Consider the following 19437-nt stretch of genomic DNA (forward strand, 5'->3'; position numbering starts at 1 on the left):
CTTGATAGACAAGATGTAACGCCGTGTGGATGAAGACAGGGCCTTATCAGTCGCCATGGTGATGTCGATGATGGAATGATGACAATCTTCTCTGACAATCTTCAGCTCATGCACCTTAACACACACACACACTTACATGTCTAAAGGCATGAACATAGATATATACAGTATTGTATATGCAGAAATTATGTTAAACATGTACTTACAGTAATCATTTGCTGCATTTGTTATAAATGACAACACTGTGTAAATGGAAAATGATGCACTATAACAAAATGTTTTCTCTTGTAAATAGTCGAAACGTGCACAATCAACTTATCATCGGGAAGAAACCACAGACGTCAGTTTATGGTGATGCTCTGTTTTTGACTCATCATGTTATTTTTTCTTATGTATTTTTGCACTTTCAACAAAATGTACTGATACATATCAAACGACACCGCCTGCTAGAGGGAGATAAGACCCAGTTAGCTGCTGGAGTTGCAACATCCAACTGAGCGAATTTGAGTGCAAAACTCTCTTCTACAGCTTACCTCAACAGATAGACCTGCTGGGGTTTGAGTGTGTGTGTGTGTGTGTGTGCGTCTGTTTGATAGCACCAACAATCTCATTAATATATCAGATCTTGGTACACACACCTGACCTGATCCTCTCCTGGTGACAGTGGGCTGTGGGGGGGGTTGGTGTAGGGGGGTATCTATCTGGGAAAGGGGCTAAACCAGGTAACACCATAACACTTATGTTTAGGGTTCAGTAGGAGAGATCTTGAGGAGTCTCAGGACTCTGATGGACTGAGTGGTCAGGGAATGTTGACTAGGACCTCTCGTCTCATGTTTTAACGCTGCATTGCTCTACATAACTTGTTGTTGTAGGTAAGGAGGTACAGTATGTTCCTTGTTAAGGGTTCTGGGATACAGAGTTCCTCTCCTGCGTCATCATAACATTGGTTCTTTCTCCTTCCCAAAAATCAGATAAGGTGTGTTTACCTAGAGGCTGTTCGGGTGGTGAGGGCGGAGACAAAACAAACCAGAGCCGCCAACAAAGAATGACTAGTGTTGTCTAGGAATGCCCTCACCTGAGTAGAAGAATTTGTGCACGGGTGGCACGCCAAGGACAATTGAAATGAGGCCTAACCAAATGGCTCCGAACTTGATGTCTCGTGGATGAGGGTGAATGACAAATCTAGATGCTCTGAATACTTTCAATGCATGAGAAGGGAGATCGCTTAAGGCTTGTGCTGCTGTCCTCCTTTATCCTCTCACCCCCAGTTTGGTTATCACTTCCTGGGCTCCAGGAGCACCATCCAGGGGTACGCAGCTGGCTCCCGCTCCACAGGCCTCAGATGCAGCACTGGGCCAGGCTGCTAGAGACTAACCCCTCTCTACCTGCTTTCTCCAGTTACCTGCTGATGAAAGCTGGAGAGAGAGAGAGGATGTGATAGTGAGGGTGCAGAAGAGGACAACAGGTCCAGACGCCCACTCCCCTGAGCCCTCCCCAAGCATTAGTACAGTACTTGCCCCCTGGTTTGAAAATGGGAGCTTTGGATGAATGGGCTCGTTTGTCCACAGACAGTGGGGATGAATTTGTCTGCCTTACAGAGGAACAGCAGGGCCTCAACAAGGCCTGAACGATGCCTGAATGGTACCTGAATACTACCTGTCCCAGGTGAACACTGTGAATGCTGTCTTTCCCAGGTGGGCTGGGGCCTGACCTAATTTTCTCTGGGATCAAGGCGAGGGTGCGGTGTCCTGCTTGTCCTCGCCCAGAGACACCCGCTGCCACCTGGATGACATTCTACGCTCTAGCTGGGTATGCATGAATGGAGCCGAATGAAAACGTTTGGATGACTGATGCTAATTCTTAATAGTCTTAATAGTTTGAACTGAAGCAAGTTCATGTGATTAGAGAGCTAGAATAACGTTAGGTTTTCCAGACACATTTTAACAGGGATTGTGATAAAACAGAATGATCCACGCATTTTAGCAGAGCAATAACATCTTCATCTGCACTGTGTGGGTTTGTTGATCTGCAAAAGTGTGTTTGAGAGGATAATCATCGGGGAGTACAACACACAGGCTACAAAGCGTTGAATTTCAATGCACTCAACAACACATCACTTTACAAGTTTTTATTCTACTCTGTTTAAAAACCACAACATGTAGCAATTGTTGAGCCCCTACCCAAACCACTTATGAATGATGTGAAACACTTTCTCTCGGTTCCTTCTCTCACTTCTCTGCTTCCATTTACAGTACTCTATGCACACTAATTTAATGCAAAAGCATTACTGTGTAGCTTTATATTTATACCCCAGTTCTCGTCAATCGTTTCTGCCCATCTACAGTATGTCAGATTTTTTAGCCTCAATTGGTCTTAATAATACTGTGTAAGTATTTCCTGTTTAAACTTTTCACTTCCTGTTTTTCTTTTTTTCATTGGTGCTTGGAAAAATTAGGGCGCAGCCATGCTTGAAGTGCAGCTGTAACCATAGGCCTTTTAAAAGTGGGTCTAATGGTAAAGAAGAATGAGAGCAGGGAGGGGGGCCGGCTCTGAGGGGGGAATCTGACAAGAAGCCTGTGGTATGCAGAAGATAGTTAAACGTTTGAACGACTGATTTGTGACTAATAGTAAAATGTGCTGGATCTGATTGGTCACAATGTTGTTTTCAGGGTTATTTTACAAAAACTCAATGCTGTACATTCCACCAAAGTTTGATATGCACACTGATGAGGAACTGGTGAGAGTATTTGTGTATTTGGGGATGTTCTGTGTCATAGGGATGATGACAACACCCCAGGCCTTAATTGTCAAGGGACAGTCTTTCTATGAATCCTCCCAGAGAGAGGAAGTTTACCTATGAGCTAAGATCACATATCTAAACGATGACTTGATGTGGAACCTGGTTTTAACTTGCTTTAAACAGCCACAGATATGGACATGGATATACATAGACACAGAGATACAATTTATTTAGGAACATGTAAAGCATACGGTATGGTACATTCAGTAGGCTACATGCCAAGAAATCTGTCTTTGTGAATTATGCTGAACTTCCTTTCATCTTTCATGTCTGTCTCTTTCCAACCCCACTTTGAGAGGGGAGGATCTTGGTAACTTCTGATTTTGCTAATTCAATTTGATGAAAAAACAAATACGTGAAGGGAGTGAGAGATGAAGAAAGAGTGGGAGTGGGCGGTATGGAGAGGGGAGAAGAATAAAAAAGAAAGGATGACAGTGTTACGGAGAGTGGGGAGGGAGAGATGGTACTTGAAGTCCAGGGTTTAGGAATCATAAACCTTCAAGGTCTTTTCATCTCCTGTATATAGCTATGGTTTATGACCTTTCTTGTAACATTCAGTAATATAATCTTTCATGGTTGCATATTTTGTTCCTTGATGTGTCATACAACAGTATGTGATCAGTGGAAGTTATAACAATTTATGTCAAGTGTCACGTGGTTCCATTCTGGCAGAAGCATCTCCCTCCTTAATTACAATAATGTGATACATAGCCAGTCCATTAGATGGACCTGAGGCAGAGCTAGCTCTGAGCATCTCTAAGTGGGTAGCAGCAGCTATAAGTCCCTCTCCCTCTGAGTAAACCAGAGTTTCTCTCTTCCTGTCTCAGCTCCCAGGCACTAGCAGGCTGCTGTATTATTTTTGGGAGGTCCCCTCCTTCCTAGTGGCGGGCCTCATAGAGGGCTGGCCCTCTTAGGCTCTGGGAGCCACGCCAAGAAGAGCCATGCTGCATTGAGTCCAGGGTGGCCTAGTCGAGAACCGTGAACTCTCAGTACTGACACTCAAACACGCTGCTAATGGCATGCAGCAAAGGACCATTCTGATTGAAAACTGACAAGCATTGGCTGAAGTAAATTTCTCAGTGAAGGTAATTTTGAGTGATTTGAAATTAGGCAATCCCTTGTTGTTAGTTGAACACAGGTTATTTTTCCAAAAAGTTTTGCTAGTGCTGTAGTATCATGTTCACTGATATAAATTCACTGATGCAGAGCTGTTTTTTTGCTTTAGACAAACAAATCAACCTCCTGAGAAAACATCTATCGTATTGCCAGGGACAGTTTTGATCTGTAGACAAATAAGGCACTGGGAATAGGGAGGAGTTGCAGTTCTGATTTGGGTTACTGTTGTGTAAGGGCTATAATGATGACCTTAAACTGGCCTGAATTGGCCAGACTTACAGAGCTGACTCTGATGATGGTGTCCTCAGGTCCTTCAATTTACCTAAAGGGAGAATGAGAGAGAAGGAAAAAGAGAGAGAGAGCGAGAGAGCTGTTTCCTGCAGCCTTCAGCTGTGAGCACATCTGTGTGTGAGGGGTCCAAACAGCCCCCCACGTGTTTGCTCATGGGTTGCCTGATTGCCTTTCCTTCCTCTTTTCTCTGCCACTAAAGACCTGCTGTCCTTCCTCTCACTCCCATCGCCACAGCCCTGAGAGGGGCATTCTGGAAGAGGCAGGGCAGAAGGACGGGAGGAATGGGAAAGGCTGCAAGGGACGGATAAATTAAGTTAAAATAAATGTTACGCTAATGTGTCCAGTACACATGTGCTTGCGTATGTTTGAGAGGAGGGATGTAACAAGATAAGAACTGTAGTGTGTGCACTTGGAGAAGTGTCATTGTCTTTAGTCATGTCTATGCTTGTGTGTGTGTATGCATGTGGATGGTTGTGTGTGTGTGTGTATGCATGTGTGTGTGTATGCGTGTGTGACGTCAGGGCCCTCTGTTCACCCCGACTTTGGAGCCTGCTGTCTGGGTCAGAGTGGTGCACCCTGAGGACTAGGCTCCACAAAGAGGCCTTCTATAAACACCACATCACACAGGGGAGGAGCTGAAACAAAACCATTTCTGCGCTTTTGAGATCACAGAGCTGGCTTCATTACATCTGATATCACTGAAATTTAGATTCAAGAATAGAGTATTCTTCATTTAAGGTTGAACTTATTTTGATTGTGCGATCATGTGTGTGTGTGTGTGTGGGTGTGTGGGTGTGTGTGTGACTAGTTATGTGTGTGTGTGTGTGTGTGTGTGTGTGTGTGTGTGTGTGTGTGTGTGTGTGTGTGTGTGTTAGAGCATCTTGCATTGAAAGATTTTAAATAATCTTGAACTGAACTATGACAAGTTTTGCATGAAGAGGTATATAATATATATATATATATTGGTGACACAGATACATTAATTAATTTAGTATTAAACTTTATTTCTTTTATTTTATGAGATGGAAAAAATGATAAAAACGTACAGCTCAGGAACAACTTGTCTAAGATAGGTCAGTTTTTTCTGTTATGTAATAACAATGACATTAAAATCAATGTGTCTTTGAAGAAAGCAAAAAAGTGAAAATAAGTTATCATAATAATTATAACATCAATTATAACAACAATAATAGCAATTGAGCATTTATAAACATTCTATTTCCTTGTGTCATTTTTCCATCAAAGTCCATTAAAAACAGGTGACCAGGTTCTTGGGGTTTTATCCAGCATGTGGTTGGGTCCACGGTGGGTGGTTGGGTCCAGACGTCTTGATCGGCCACAACACTACACAGTCTGTCCACAGCAGCCATTGATGGAGGCAGGGGGGATAAGAGAGAGGCAGGGAGGATAGGAGGGTCTCAGTACAATTTGGAGGTCTAGGAGGTGAAAGCAGTGGTTGTGGAACCTCTTGTAGTCTTCTCTTTCACAGGATGGTGGACACAGGGGTACCAAAGTGACAAAGTACAAAAAAGGCCGAACAACTATGAGTGTCCCCATTCACGCCCATCAGGCTCAGACACCAACACACTCGAGGTGAGAAACTCTCTTTTTCTCTCTTGACAGAGACGTGATAAAGTTGTTGTCCTTTTCAAAATTCTCTCAACAAGGTCATGTGAGACACAAAAAGTCCTCTACTCGCAGTCTTTCCACATGAAGCCGCACGTAAGGCATCCCAGCTCCTGCCCTGTGGAGATCTGACACTGGTGGAGATGCTGGTGAAGGGCCTGTGATAAGGGAGGGAGGGAGGCTCTGGGAGAGCTTCAGTGGGGTTCAGCCCAGGCTGGCGACCGACTTGTGTGGTGGGGGTGGGCAAAGGAGGGATGGATGGGCGTGGGCGTGGGCAGCATGTGTCCTGAATGGCTGAAGGGGGTTAGGTGGCTCATATGGGTCATGTGACTAGCCAAGCCAGGGGGACCGCCGAAGGGTGAAGACTTGTCGTGCATGCATTTTGAAAGCTCATCAAAACCATCTCCAGCCCGCTTGCTTCTCTTGGACTTGCTGGACATCTTGCGGTTGCGGGTCTGAATACCCTCCTTCTTCATGGTCAGAGGCCTGTTAACCTAGAGAAAGCAGAGGTGCTGAGCTATTACTCACAGAGAAACCAAACAGACATGTAGTACATAAGAATGCAATGCCTTGGTCCATTCGAGCATTTAGCACTCTCATTCTTGTTTTTCATTTTCATTTATATATTCAACACAAAATAATACAACCCAAATTCAAGTCAACAATTGAACTGTAACTCACTTAGCTCTATTAAAATGCTTAACAAGTCAAAGAAAATATAATGAATTTAAATCTGGAAAAACAAAAGTCTCAAGAAATGTCTATCTATTCTTGTGTGATTTGTGTGACTGCTTTGTCTCGTTTCAAATCAAATGTTACCATCAAGGCGATGAGCCACGCTGAACCAGAAAGGTCTTTCAGACTAGTTCGCATCAGTGTAACTGACGCTTTTGCACTAAATGACAGTCCCACCCTCCATCGTCTCCCGGGAGTAACGCCCACCATTGAAACAAAGATGCATTAATAATAAGAAAAAACGACTGGCTATTCTGCTTGACAGGGAAATCTGGCTCCTCACTTTCGGTCTCTCTCCCTCTGTCCTAAATCGATGCAAGCTGTCCGCCCACTTGACCAGCTCGACCCAAAGATTCTAACAACGCTGTTAAGCTACTTACGTTATGCAGTTTGTAGTAGAGCCCGCAGGCGTTGCACACCGGGTCGCCATTGCCGTTGCGCCTCCAAAGAGTGGTGGTGGTTGTCTGACAGTTAGCGCAGCAGGTGCCAGCTCGTCTTGCAGCAGACTGGAAGAAACGCATTATGTTAAAACATTATGAATAAATCTATTGAATTGTTTAGCTGAATTGGATCATTATGTTTGAGAAGGTCAACACAGTGAACTTGACATAAATACAATTGACATGAAAACCCATGACCGTCTAACCTAAGAAAATTGTCACATTGTAATGTCGTTAAGAAGTGGTACGTTTTTACTAATTTAAAAGTATTAAATCTATTTTCACAATTTAAATTATTCAATACATTGTGTGTAATAAACTACCTTCTTAAGTACATGCTTTATTTTATTTGGTAAAATTATATAGTCGTATATGTGTAAAATGGTTACGGCATGTGTCACATGTCTTTTCGAGGCTTTTCGCAAATAAAGCAGATCGAAACTATAGTCCCAGTTACTCTTTAAATTACTTAAAGGGATTTGCCTCTATTGATTCGATTGAATATATCATTGATATTTATAGGCTCACAACTTTCATTTCGTATACACTGTTTGTCTCTTAACAGTCATTCCTGCCATAGGCTATTGCATTCAATTGAAATGCGTTTGATGGGTGACATTAATAGTTTATGTTGTCATTGCAGGATAATTGCCAAAGATCTTGAGAATCTCACGACCCTGGATGTAGGCCTAGTGTCCGGCCTGCACACAATCAAGCCACGTGTGACCATTACGGATCGATTTTTTTACACAAACTAAGAAACGTTTAGGGGCTCACGCAATAACCCTATTTTTATATTTTAATCAATTTCAGGTTTATACAATTGCTTCATGGTCTTAGAAAAGCAATGATGCAAACTGCAGACATTTAACAGCAACAGCAACAGACAACAAAAACACTCCGCATTCCGACACACATAGATTGTGCCACTGCCAACCGAGCATGACAAACAAGCGACCAAGAACATAAATCCATTTATTTTCCAATCCCCACTGTCGCCATCCCTTCCCCTCGCGTTCTCTCTCTCTCTCTCTCTCTCTCTCTCTCTCTCTCTCTCTCTCTCTCTCTCTCTCTCTCTCTCTCTCTCTCTCTCTCTCTCTCTCTCTCTCTCTCTCTCTCGCTCTCTCTCTCGCTCTCTCGCTCGCTTGCTCTCTCTCTCTCTCGCCACACATAACTGGGTCCTACAGTGTTGTGATAATCGCTTTACAGTACAGTATGTCAACGTCTGGCCTGCCGGGGCCATACAAAATGCAGCGGGGTTTGTTGAAGGAGGAAACACCCGGGAGCCGAGCTTCCTTATCGGGCCCGGACAGATATCCGGATAGGAAACAACTGGATGCCCTTTGAACAGAACTCTGAAAACACTTCAGCTGAAAATGCAAAGCTGCAGCCACAGAACCCATGGAAAATGTTATGGACTTCATCGGAGAACAAGGCTCAGCGAGTGGGGAAATGCTAGGCTACGTGTTAATTCGCAACAAGATGCTAAATGACACCAAAGCACCCTACAAGCATGACGATAAATCGAATAAGTTATGCTACTAAGGTAAAAGGCAAAAAGCTCTTGGATATATTTTTTTCTCTCTTGTAAACAGAGAAAGTTCTCAATCCTATCGAGGGATCGGACTCCGATAAAACAGTGCCATTAATATAATTATAAATGTGTCGTTTAATAACATTTCAGAATGTATTCAGGCCTATAAGGCGTATGCTTTGCTTGCCTCATAATGTAGCCTATTCTTGACACTGCTTCAAAAGCTTTGAAATGATTAAATAAAATATAGGCCTAGCAATTTGTTTCAATTTCATTGAATATAGCCTACGATAAAGTGATTAATATGAATGTAGGATAGGATTGGTGTAGATTATGTTTTAAACATGATTAAAGACTACTGTCTCGTACCCTAATGCAATGGAAAGTTTGGGTCGGCACGTAATTACATACATTACGAAAATACATGCAGCTCAGGATCAAGCCAATCAGGATCAATATTACATTTAAGGGTGGGCTGCAAAATAAACTGCCATACATAGGGTAGCCTGCCTAGCCAACAATTTAAAATTATAGCAAATATTTAAATCCTCCATCCCCATTTTAATTAAAATATTCAAATGTTTTAAATGTGAGAATCTTCCAAAGAATCTTCAAAAATCCATCTAGAATGTTTAAAAAAAAATTATACCTGAGTAAGACGTGTAAAATGTATTTAAAAAAATGGTAGAGCCCAACCATGAAGTAAAACCTAACAAATACTTAGGAGATCATTAGCATGGAGTCATAAAATGCTGAGCGTGTAGCAGTAGTTTGTTTATTCACTCAAGTCTAGTGATAACTAAGCAGTATTGGGCATTGGTATCAGTGACAGTATCAGAAGTACTAGCAATAATGATAGCAGTAACAATGGCAATAGTAGCAGTATTGTCACAGGCTGTGCAGGGGATCACCAGGGGGTGAGAGGGACAAACAATTCCAGGAAGATCATAGGGAAAATATAACTTTCCTGGAATTGTGCAGGCAGCATCTGCTTTGTGCTCTTATTTAAGACCCTTTCTCAGATGGGGAGGTAGAGAGAGAGAGAGCTAAAACTCACCAGTCTGCGCTTGGGTTTGATGAGGGGTCGATTCTGGCCATTCATCTTGTGATACAGGCCGCAGGCATTGCACAGGTAGTGCCCTGTCCCATCACGACGCCATAGGGGTGTGGAGGTGGCTCCACAGTTAACGCACTCACGCCCCTCTGAGTAGAATTCAAGTGGAGGAAAGACAAAGGGACATTTATATAATTAAAAAGTTCAGACTCTGTTGAAAGACACAGTATTTGATTCATGCATGTAAGACTAACGGCCTGATCTGAATAAAACTGCTGGGGCATCAATTAACATGAAATAAAGAGACCACACTTCATTAGGAATGTAATATGAGTCAGCGCTCCCCTGTAGGGATGCGACACTGCACTTATGCGCACAGTACAGGTTTACAGGCCAAGAGCAATCCATATGACTGTCATTGGTGCTCCTCTGTGTGTAGCGGATCGCCATGGACACAGACACCTCTATGTAAACTGATCCAGGGTGGGAAACCCAGAGGCTGCCAGAACGTGTCCAGAGGTGTCCAACGAGAGGAATGAGACACACCATCAAATTAGAGCTTCATAATTCATTAGCGAGATAGAAAACATGAGAGGAAGTGTGTGGAAGTAGTTTTGAATGTTTACCAGGCCACACTGTGGTCTCTAACAAATATGTGGCCCTCATGTTGCTGATAAACTCATACTTTAGGTTGTTTTGCTTTAAAATTGCGTCATGAATTGTCTTACAATACCCTTATATTGTTGGGGGTATTGTAGGACAGCCTATGTTGTTGTATATCTGTTGCGCTCCATTGTGACCACCACATTCAAGGCATAGACCTCTGTTGGGCACAAGGCGGTGTCTTTATCACCTTTAAGCTTATTTAGACATTTTAAGTCAGGTATGAAAATGGTGGGCGTTCCCACTTGGCTCTCCCAGGTTTCACTTAGTTAATATGCGCAGTCTCAAATGGGTTGTTGCGAAACAAACCAAAACAGCCTTGTTTAATTCATGTATCCCTCTCCCCAGAGCCCAGTCCTTTATTCCTATTATAATGTCAGCGACACCCACCGTCCCACCCAAACTTAAAAAAGGGGTCAGGTTTGTACAAAGCCAATGTTCCGTTTTGATGTTCATGCTGAAGTCTGTAACTCGCCCCTCTTTCTCAGGCACGCCCTCTCTCTACCTCTTTATGGATGGCACTGTAGTAGCAATATCAGTGCAAAATCCTCTATAAATTGCAAAAGCAGTGACTTTCATGTGTTGCACTGTATTGTCCATGAAAATGTAAAGGTTTGAAGAGCATTGCAGTTCCCACAAGACTAATGAAGAGAGTGAGTGAGAGAGTCAGAAACACTCCCTTTTGAGAATGAAGGCTTGAATGTAAGCAAGTCAAGCTGGTTTGAGGTTAGTAAAACAGGAAACCACACAAGGTGTGCTGACTGCCGAAGTGTCATTGTGGCATTTTATACAACAATCAATCACAGCTAATGGCACTGGACTTTATGAGGTCTGATAGATAAAAAGCTTGTTTCATGACAGGTATGACATTTATTTATTTTATAATTGAGGAAAATGTTATTTAAATTAAACATACTCCCCTTGTTAAACAGAACTTGTGAAAATGTATTGATTAGGAATATGCCTTTTTTTTATTGCACTGAAAATCCACCCAAACAGGATGTTCTGATATGAATTGGATTAAATATTGCTTCTGTAACCCGATAGCTGGACAGCCCGTTTTTGTTTATTATTACTATTCTGACCAACCAGGCATCAAACCCAAGCCACACAGTAAAATCATGGTTCTAAACTTAATCTACCATCACTAAAGGAGGACGTGTGAGATAAAAAGGCATACACATTGCCAGGTCGAACTCATGGAGATGTGGATAAAACAACCTATCCTTTTTTTTGTTACACAATACGACATGTAATATTGATGACAGATCATCCTAATATTTGCTTATCATTTATTATCTTAACGTCAAGATATTTAAAGACTTTAGTTTTTGCTTTGTTTTCTCTTATAAACAATGCTGGCAGATATCTTCTTGCTGGCCGTCAATTAGGTTACCTAATTTCAACTAAATGAAAAAACACTGAGAAATCATTATGAATATGCTGCTAACCATCTTATAAGGAAATTCACTTTTTCTATTATTCAATATTATTGACAAGACCTACATTAGTACCAATAGTGCTGAAAAGTTATCCTTTCATCTGGGGTAGTCTTCTCTGGGCTACATTTTTTCTCGGCATTTCAGTGGGCTGGACCAAGGCCATACTTAAAAACACAAACAGCAGGGCTCTGTCGCCTGTGACGGTGCGTCCCGACGGTGCTTTGTTAGTATTGGGGCAAACAGCGGGCGGGGGTGGAGGTCGTGATTTGTTCGCTGAGAGGTATACAGGATATGGCAGGAGCCAGGGCGTCGTGACTCCTGCATTTTAAGCAATAAAGGCCATATTTGAAAGAAAACAAGCCTAAGCAGACAAGCGAAAGCAAAGCCTAGGTGTCCAAAGGCAGACTAAATGCCAGGGAATCACGGTAACTGAATGTATTAATGACAACAAATATATAAAGACTCTCCCTCAAAAACATTAGAACCACACAGCTTCTGACTAGAAGTGTTTACATAAAATTCACTTGAATTTCCGTTTGAAAAATAGGTCCATACGCTACATTGTATAAACATTTGCCTGATATCTGAACAGTTAGTAGCCTTTTGAAAGTTAGGTCGCATAAAACTTTGACTTACTGTCCAATTTAAATTTATAATTATTTTGACTGTTTAACTTTAATCATCTCTCCTGTTAAATGGTTGAATCATGTTGAATATTTGAGTTCGAAGCCTAATCGGTGACCCTGATTAGCCGTTTCATGTTAAATTCCCCCTAAATGATCCTTTTAAGTGGATGATGTTTACAAGTGATGACGAATGCGATCTGACTGAGATAAGAGCAGCCAGGACTGGTTTGGCCGAAAGAAAAGCTGCGGGCAAATAAACCGACCTATATGTGGCTAAATTGTTCAGACAATAGCGCCGTCCAATAAATGTAGGTATATACTGTTATTTTAAGTATATAGTACAACGTTGTGACATTAGAAATCAGTGAGTCTACGAATGAACTCCTTCTTTACAAACAGACATATGAAACTCACCTGAGCATGACCGGGCTTTGCTTTTACACTTCGGCGTAAAGCTGGACGAGGATCCACCCAGCAGGCTCCCGGGGTGGAAAAGACTGCCACCATAATCGTGTGGTGTTGGGAGAGTATATGCTGGGTATGTCGGGATAGGATGGTGAGTTGCTGGAGTTTGGGCATTCATAGAGACTAGGCTGCTGCGTAGGGGACTGCAGTTCTCCATTTTCATTCCATCCGTTAGAGTCACTTGGTACTTGATAGACTCTTTTTCATCCATTCGAGTTGAGGTGGAGATTGGAGATGTAGGGCCAGGGTCTGGAGATACGTCTTTGGGAGGCGTGGGAGGAAAACTATAGAGATGTGGGCTGGAGTGGGACGCTGGGGTGAGCGACGACACCGGGGCTGTGCTGGAACTACTGCTGCAGGTATAGCCTGAAGTAGCAGGGTGCAGTCCAGGTTTGCCGAAGTGGCTGACCGCCCATGCGTTATGGTGGTGGGCAGCAGTGAGAGCCGCTTTTCCAGGGTCCAGCCACGAAATGCCCGGGCTGTGGATGAGGTGTGGTCGACAAACTTGATTTCCAGAAAGTCGAGCTTGAAACAAAAAGTCAAAATGCGAATTAAGTTACGCGGGCTCAAATTTGCCAATGCTTAAAATGCAATAAATTCTCACCTGTTGATACAACACTCCAACCTAATTGAACTCGACATTAAATTCCAATACTGAAAGCAATTTCTTTAAATATAGACGTTTACATCGATTTTTTTGACAAAAATTCTCTGTAAAATACAGGCCATCTAGCAGATGCAAAACCTTGGAAGAATAGAATGCTCAATGAGAAAGAAGGCCGTTGCCGGCCATTTCTTGTCATTGCGCCTGTTCGACTCACAGACAAGAGATTGTTATTAGTAATTTTTCGGGTTTTATTTAGGCTGTATCCGGGAAGTGCCTCTCTCCCTCCCTCTTGAAACCCCTGCCCCAATAGAGAGGGGTTAAATGACATACTTCCCTTTCTCAAGCTGTCATTTGCTAGAAATTCCTGGGCTACAGCTAAAATATGATGTTTAAGTATGGACAGACAATGCATTTATGGTTGAATATTTGGTTTGGTAAAACAGTCTAGGCCTATAATTAGCCTATACTTTTTTTCAATTCATTAGTGCTTGTAAAATTCGAGCATATCTAAACAAGGCTGCGACTGAAGGAACATGACTGAAAAGCTTGTATTTAGTTAGCATGCGCAACGAAAACTGTAAGCTTTGTATCAGTCTACACCCATTATGCACAATATCTAGTTATAGCTCTGATGATCTTCACTTCATAGATAGAGGCCTGTGAAGCCCACTATCTAAAACGCATCGTAAATTCATACGGAGAAAGAAGGCTATGCGTCTTACCATGTGCAGGACTGTACGTGACTCTGGCCCTAGAGTTGGTATAGTAGGGATTTCCTTGAGAGTCCAAATGATTTAAAAACATGTCCACTTCGTCCTGGGGCAGCAGCGGCGCCATGGGCTCCATGTAGTTGTGGGTCAGGCCGTGGTGATGAGAGTCCGGGTGCTGACCGTTCAGCACGGCGTGGTGATGCGCCATCCACCGAGACTGGTCAGCTGCTACTTCCATGGTTCGGTCTTCCTCAATATTCTAATCTCTGCTTCCAAAAAATAAACACGTTGTCTCCAAAAGGGCACGTTTCAGTCCAAAGAAGTCAGCCCAGTCAGTAGGCTACTAAGAATAGTTTCGGTACTTTCACTGGCTCTCTCCTGCTGTTGTATTTGTTTCAGATACAAAGTCCGTGGATCGTACTCAATGACACCTACAACAGAAAAAAATGGTTAACATTTTTTGCCCCACACTAGATAATTATATTGTCATTTAATCCACTAACATAGCCTATAATTACCAGCGTAATGATTAGCCTATAGATGTCATACATTTAGCCACGAGGAAAATAGGCTACTACTTACAGTGCACGGAATCATCGTTGTAATTTTGTTGTCTGCTGGTGAAAAAAAATAGGAAAGGATAGTTTCCACTTAAATTTGGATCTACGATTGCGATCAGCTGTTCTACACTTCTACCTCTGAAACTCCTGTTCCGTGAGGTACTCAGGCATACGCTCATTAATGAAATGTGGCTGTACCCTGATGCGACTGGCGCCAGTATCCATATCTAGGGAGCCGGGGCGGAGCCGGGGTCCAGCAGTGACCTCCCAACACCAATCACGGATCAGCATAGTTACAATTGGCTAGTGTGTCTCAGCTCTTTCAATTCCCACTTGAAACAGCTTTTTCCCGCATCGAAAAACTAAAAGACTTATCAATCATCGCTGTAATTTCTCTGGGTGCTTTTCTCTCTCACGAAACTTACTGAATGAGCAATTGACTCTTAATAAAAACATATTTTAACACTTAAATAATTTGATCTACTATGTGCGCTTCCAGCACACAGAAAAAAAACACTGTCATATGGTAAAGCTGTCTATTAGCCTAATCGTTTTCTTCTCCTTTGGAGCATAATAGTTGTCAAATTAATATACGATTCCGTTGGTAGTTTGCTCTATGATGTGATATTCATGAATCCATGATGACAGCTTTAGTGTAGCATGCCCAATAATTAAATGTGCTTTAAAACATTCAGTTCCAGAATTTATTGTAATATAAAGTTGTTATGCAAATAAACACTGTTTCCAACACCTCCATACAGACCTAATAGAGGCGTTTTATGGCTTTGAAAGTGGGGCTATTGTCATGAGCGCCTAATTGTACTTAATTAGCAGTCACGACATTCTTCTTGAGAAAACTGTTTTTGTCTCAGACACAGAGCGATCAAACACATTTTGCATAGTAATGGCGCCCCTTGCTCACTTGGTGGTGCAGAGATGGGATTGAGACCTCACCTTCAAAAACCAAATGGTGACCATTAGCGAGGCCCTGTTAAAAATTACGCTCAACCATAAAATATCTAATTCAGCACATAGAGAGAAGTTAGTAAGCTCCAAATCCTGTACACATGTTTATAACATTTTGTACCTGTCCATTGGTCAAAACATTGTGGAGAGAAGGTCTCAAAACCAAACATAAACTGGCATACCCACATCGGTTTAGATCGGTTCAAGTTTCTGCTCAATTCCGATTGTGTTTTATTTATGTAAATATATTTTCTATTTTGAGTAGGCTATGTTCCCCTGCAGCCTGTGAGAGCGCACGTGTGTGTGCGTTCGTAGCCTACGCGCGTGCGTGAGTGTGTGCGTGTGTGTGTGTGTGTGTGTGTGTGATTGACAAGGAATAATTGGAGGGAGTTCGGGGTCCAGACAGCCGCCTTTCTGACGCCGTGACTTGTAGCCTACGTCACAGTATCACATACAATATCGAGGCTATCACTAGAAAAAAGACTAGGCTAAGAACATCTCTAATCAAATCTAACTCCAACAGTGTACAATGTTTGAAGATGATCTCGTAAAATCCACAGCCCACTTATACAAAAGAAAAAAACTTAGGCCTATTTGTGATATTATGTTATCCCTGATGATGGACTTGTGCTTAATGTAAAATGTACATTACAATTGAATTGTTTCTGTCTGTGTTGTTGTAGGCAGTGTGACTACAGAGTGGGTCAGGCTAAGGAAGCAGCCAACCCATTGTTGTTTGCATGTTTGCCAAATGGATTACTCAGCAGGATTTACCCCTCTGTAATTTATACCTTCATTAATCCCATTTGTATCTGTGGTGTAACAAAGGATAGTTCTGGAGGGGGGTAGGTGGGTGGGGTCTGGATTCTTCTCTCTCTCAAGGACACAGCAGCATTGTCTCTCATAGGGAGATATCCTTGCCCTGAGTGAAGCCCACAAATCCTCACTGACTGCATCAAGCACAGAGGTTGATAACAGGTACAACGTGTTACATGATATACATCAAATGTGAGGAAAAAAATATGAAATGTGTCTGTTTGGGTTCTGCATGTCAGAGCAGTAGAATCTACCATCCTTCCATGGGCTATAGATTCTAAGCAAGAAAAGCAATTACAGTGTTCTATTAAGAATCAAGATAGTCTTTCCCTACCTGCTTGTTCTCTTTTCCATAGTTTAGCTTTCATTATTCTGGGATGAAGGCTGAGGGGAGAAGGGGAGGGGAGAGTCACAGAGGGGTTTGTGAAGATAAGCAGAACCAGTGAGAGGAGAATGACACAAACCAGCTGAAGCATTATTGTCCTTACTCACGGGTAATTAGATCGAGCTAGGGGGCTAGCTGAGGGGCTATAGACACAAGCACATTGGGTCCATCCTGAATGTGATCAATAGCGGTGAAGACATATTTCACTGTATTTACACTGATATGGAAACATTTACAATGATTTGACGGGAAGTTATTTGGTCATATAGTCAAGAAATAGCCTACCTCTGAATGACATTTTGTCACTACCCCATTACTTAGGCCAACTGATCAAAAATAGCCTAAATACAATTATTGAAAACTTCCCGAACGTTTAGGCTGATCAAGTGCCCATGGTCAACACATGAGTTAAACATTCACTAAATAAAAGTGATTAACTCTTCAGGTACAGACAAAGTCACAATATGCCACATTCTGGCGCACGCGCCCCATGCTCGTAAAGGTGTAATTGTATGTGTTGGTAATAGTCTGGTGCAGCCTGGTCAAGACACCAAAAAAATACATTGTCGAATGGAACAGAATTGAAGATAAAATACATAGTTTCATTGCTACATCTGCGTTCATTACTCCGATGGCGCATATGTCCCTAACTCATACCTAGGCTAATAGGCATATGTCTTGTGCAAAGGCCAACTACCAAGAAGTAAAGTGCAGTCTACGATGGATAATGCACGTTTGTTTATATGCATATGATCATAGTTTATTACTGTGACGGCATAGGTTACAAATTCAATCGTTTTCGCATCAGGCTAGTAGTCTACCTAAATGCTATTGACTAATTTAATTTCCAAAATGTTTGACTGTTAATGTGATTATAAAGGCAAAAAGTTATACCATCCAAGACAGGCCATTTATTCATTTGACGGCATTTGCGTGTCACTTACTTCGTGGTTGTGCTGGAAGCCAACGCGTTGATCAAAACGGTCACAGTCTCGCGCAGCGCTGTCTGAACGCTGTTAAATTAGTCTATTCTTTGAAAAAGTAAGCTCGGTTGAAAGTGTTTCAATGTAGGCTCTCTTTCGCCTACAGTATGTTTATTGCGTTTTCTGATAAATTGGTAGATGTGGACAACTGCCTGAAGAAGCTTGTTTGAGATGGTGTCAAGGCTAAATGATTGCTGCTCCGTCTTGAAGTAGGACAGCAAGGCTGTTACAGCAGCCCAGTGAACTTGCACGCGGTTCTATTTTCTATTCCCAGAAAAAAATGAGAGAAGAAAATCCAACAGGCCTAAGGAGCTGTGGCACTGTAAGGCTGCGCCAATAGCAACTCTGTCTTCCGTTGATGGTACGTTTTTCTTGACTCTGGAAATATCTGGAAATATTGGCTATTGAACTGAAACATATAGTTGACTGTCCCTTAGAAACCCTAAACCACATAACCGATGGTCACTTTTATGCCCAGAGATTAATGAATTCCGTTTCAACAAGCTAATAGGCATGTCAGTTACCATATCAGTCCCTTTTTATATGCTATAAATAGGCCTAAATAAATGTGGTTCACAACAAATGCTTTTGTGAAATAAGAGAATGCTATCATGCAATGTAAAGGCAAACATATCTTTGTCTTTTTCTGTCTGATTTTGAGTGCTTAGGCTATCTCGACCAATTGTCATTTAGACGTAGAGCCTAACTGTTAGGCCTATTTATTACTTTGTAGCTTGTCTAAAAGGTTAAATGAACTGAGAGTTCTGACTTCAATCAGATTGAATTCCTTACCCACCCATTGCGTTTATTAATGTGTTAAAGAATAAAAACTCGGAACGCTGTGATCGACCACCCCTCCTCCTGTTTTTTCCTGTTCCACACATTTACAGAAACTTTTAAAACATGCAAAGCCACAAAATCTCCAGCACGCGACCTGGGCTAGTGCACTGCCGCTGAAGCGAGGCAGGTGCAAAGGCGCAAGGACTGCTGCATCCCGGGCTCGTGTCCCCTAGAGTGCACACACACAAAAAGAGAAAACAGAGCTTAGTTAAAGAAAATGTGAACTCTGACAGGATTAATTGAATTAAGTTGAATGCAATCAGTGCAATGCCACTGAAAGCCACGCGAACATTTCCAGTGGTTGTCCTCGTTTCAAAGAGAATTAATTTATCAAATTGATATTCTAAAAAATATTGTCTAAATAAACCTAGATCTACAAAAGATATCCCTAACAAACAACGAATGATAGAGAGAACGTGATAATTCGTAATGTAGGCCCGAATAGCCTGTTATTTTGATCAGATTTAAAAGTTGTTGTCTCAACGAAAGTCCATGAAATACATCGATCTGATCGAATGTTCTGTTAAGATTAGAACACAATTGGTTACTATCAACAAAACCTTAATCCAACACTAAACAAAAAGCACAAAACAAAAATCCAGGGTCGCAAACCTAGACCATAAATTAGGCTACATTAGCTAATTGAAATAGAAATACACGTTTTAAAATAGAAACCAAGATATATCTCTGCTAAAATCAAAATCTAACTCTGGGTAGAACTAAATAGACTAACTCATGATATTATGATATATATTATTAGTAGCCTATTAGCAGGTGT

The 19437-nt window shown here is 41.9% G+C and overlaps 1 protein-coding gene across 2 annotated transcripts; it reads right to left on the reverse strand.

The window, feature by feature from the left end:
* Positions 1-5190: 5190 nt before the first annotated feature.
* gata2a (GATA binding protein 2a) lies at positions 5191-18031 on the reverse strand. Of its 2 annotated transcripts, none has more exons than XM_047024652.1 (7): positions 17781-18031; positions 14692-16835; positions 14122-14540; positions 12742-13317; positions 9600-9757; positions 6949-7074; positions 5191-6327 (listed from the first exon to the last, which is right to left on the reverse strand). In XM_047024652.1, the coding sequence occupies exons 3-7, from the start codon at positions 14345-14347 to the stop codon at positions 6028-6030; spliced, it is 1386 nt and encodes a 461-aa protein (XP_046880608.1). In that variant the 5' UTR covers positions 14348-14540; positions 14692-16835; positions 17781-18031; the 3' UTR covers positions 5191-6027. The 2 variants fall into 2 exon arrangements, with proteins under 2 accessions (XP_046880608.1, XP_046880609.1); XM_047024653.1 differs by having other exon boundaries at positions 9600-9745; positions 17781-18030.
* Between the last annotated feature and the right edge of the window lie 1406 nt (positions 18032-19437).

The sequence above is a fragment of the Hypomesus transpacificus genome, chromosome 9 (genome assembly GCF_021917145.1).
Source record: "Hypomesus transpacificus isolate Combined female chromosome 9, fHypTra1, whole genome shotgun sequence".
NCBI lineage: Eukaryota > Metazoa > Chordata > Actinopteri > Osmeriformes > Osmeridae > Hypomesus > Hypomesus transpacificus.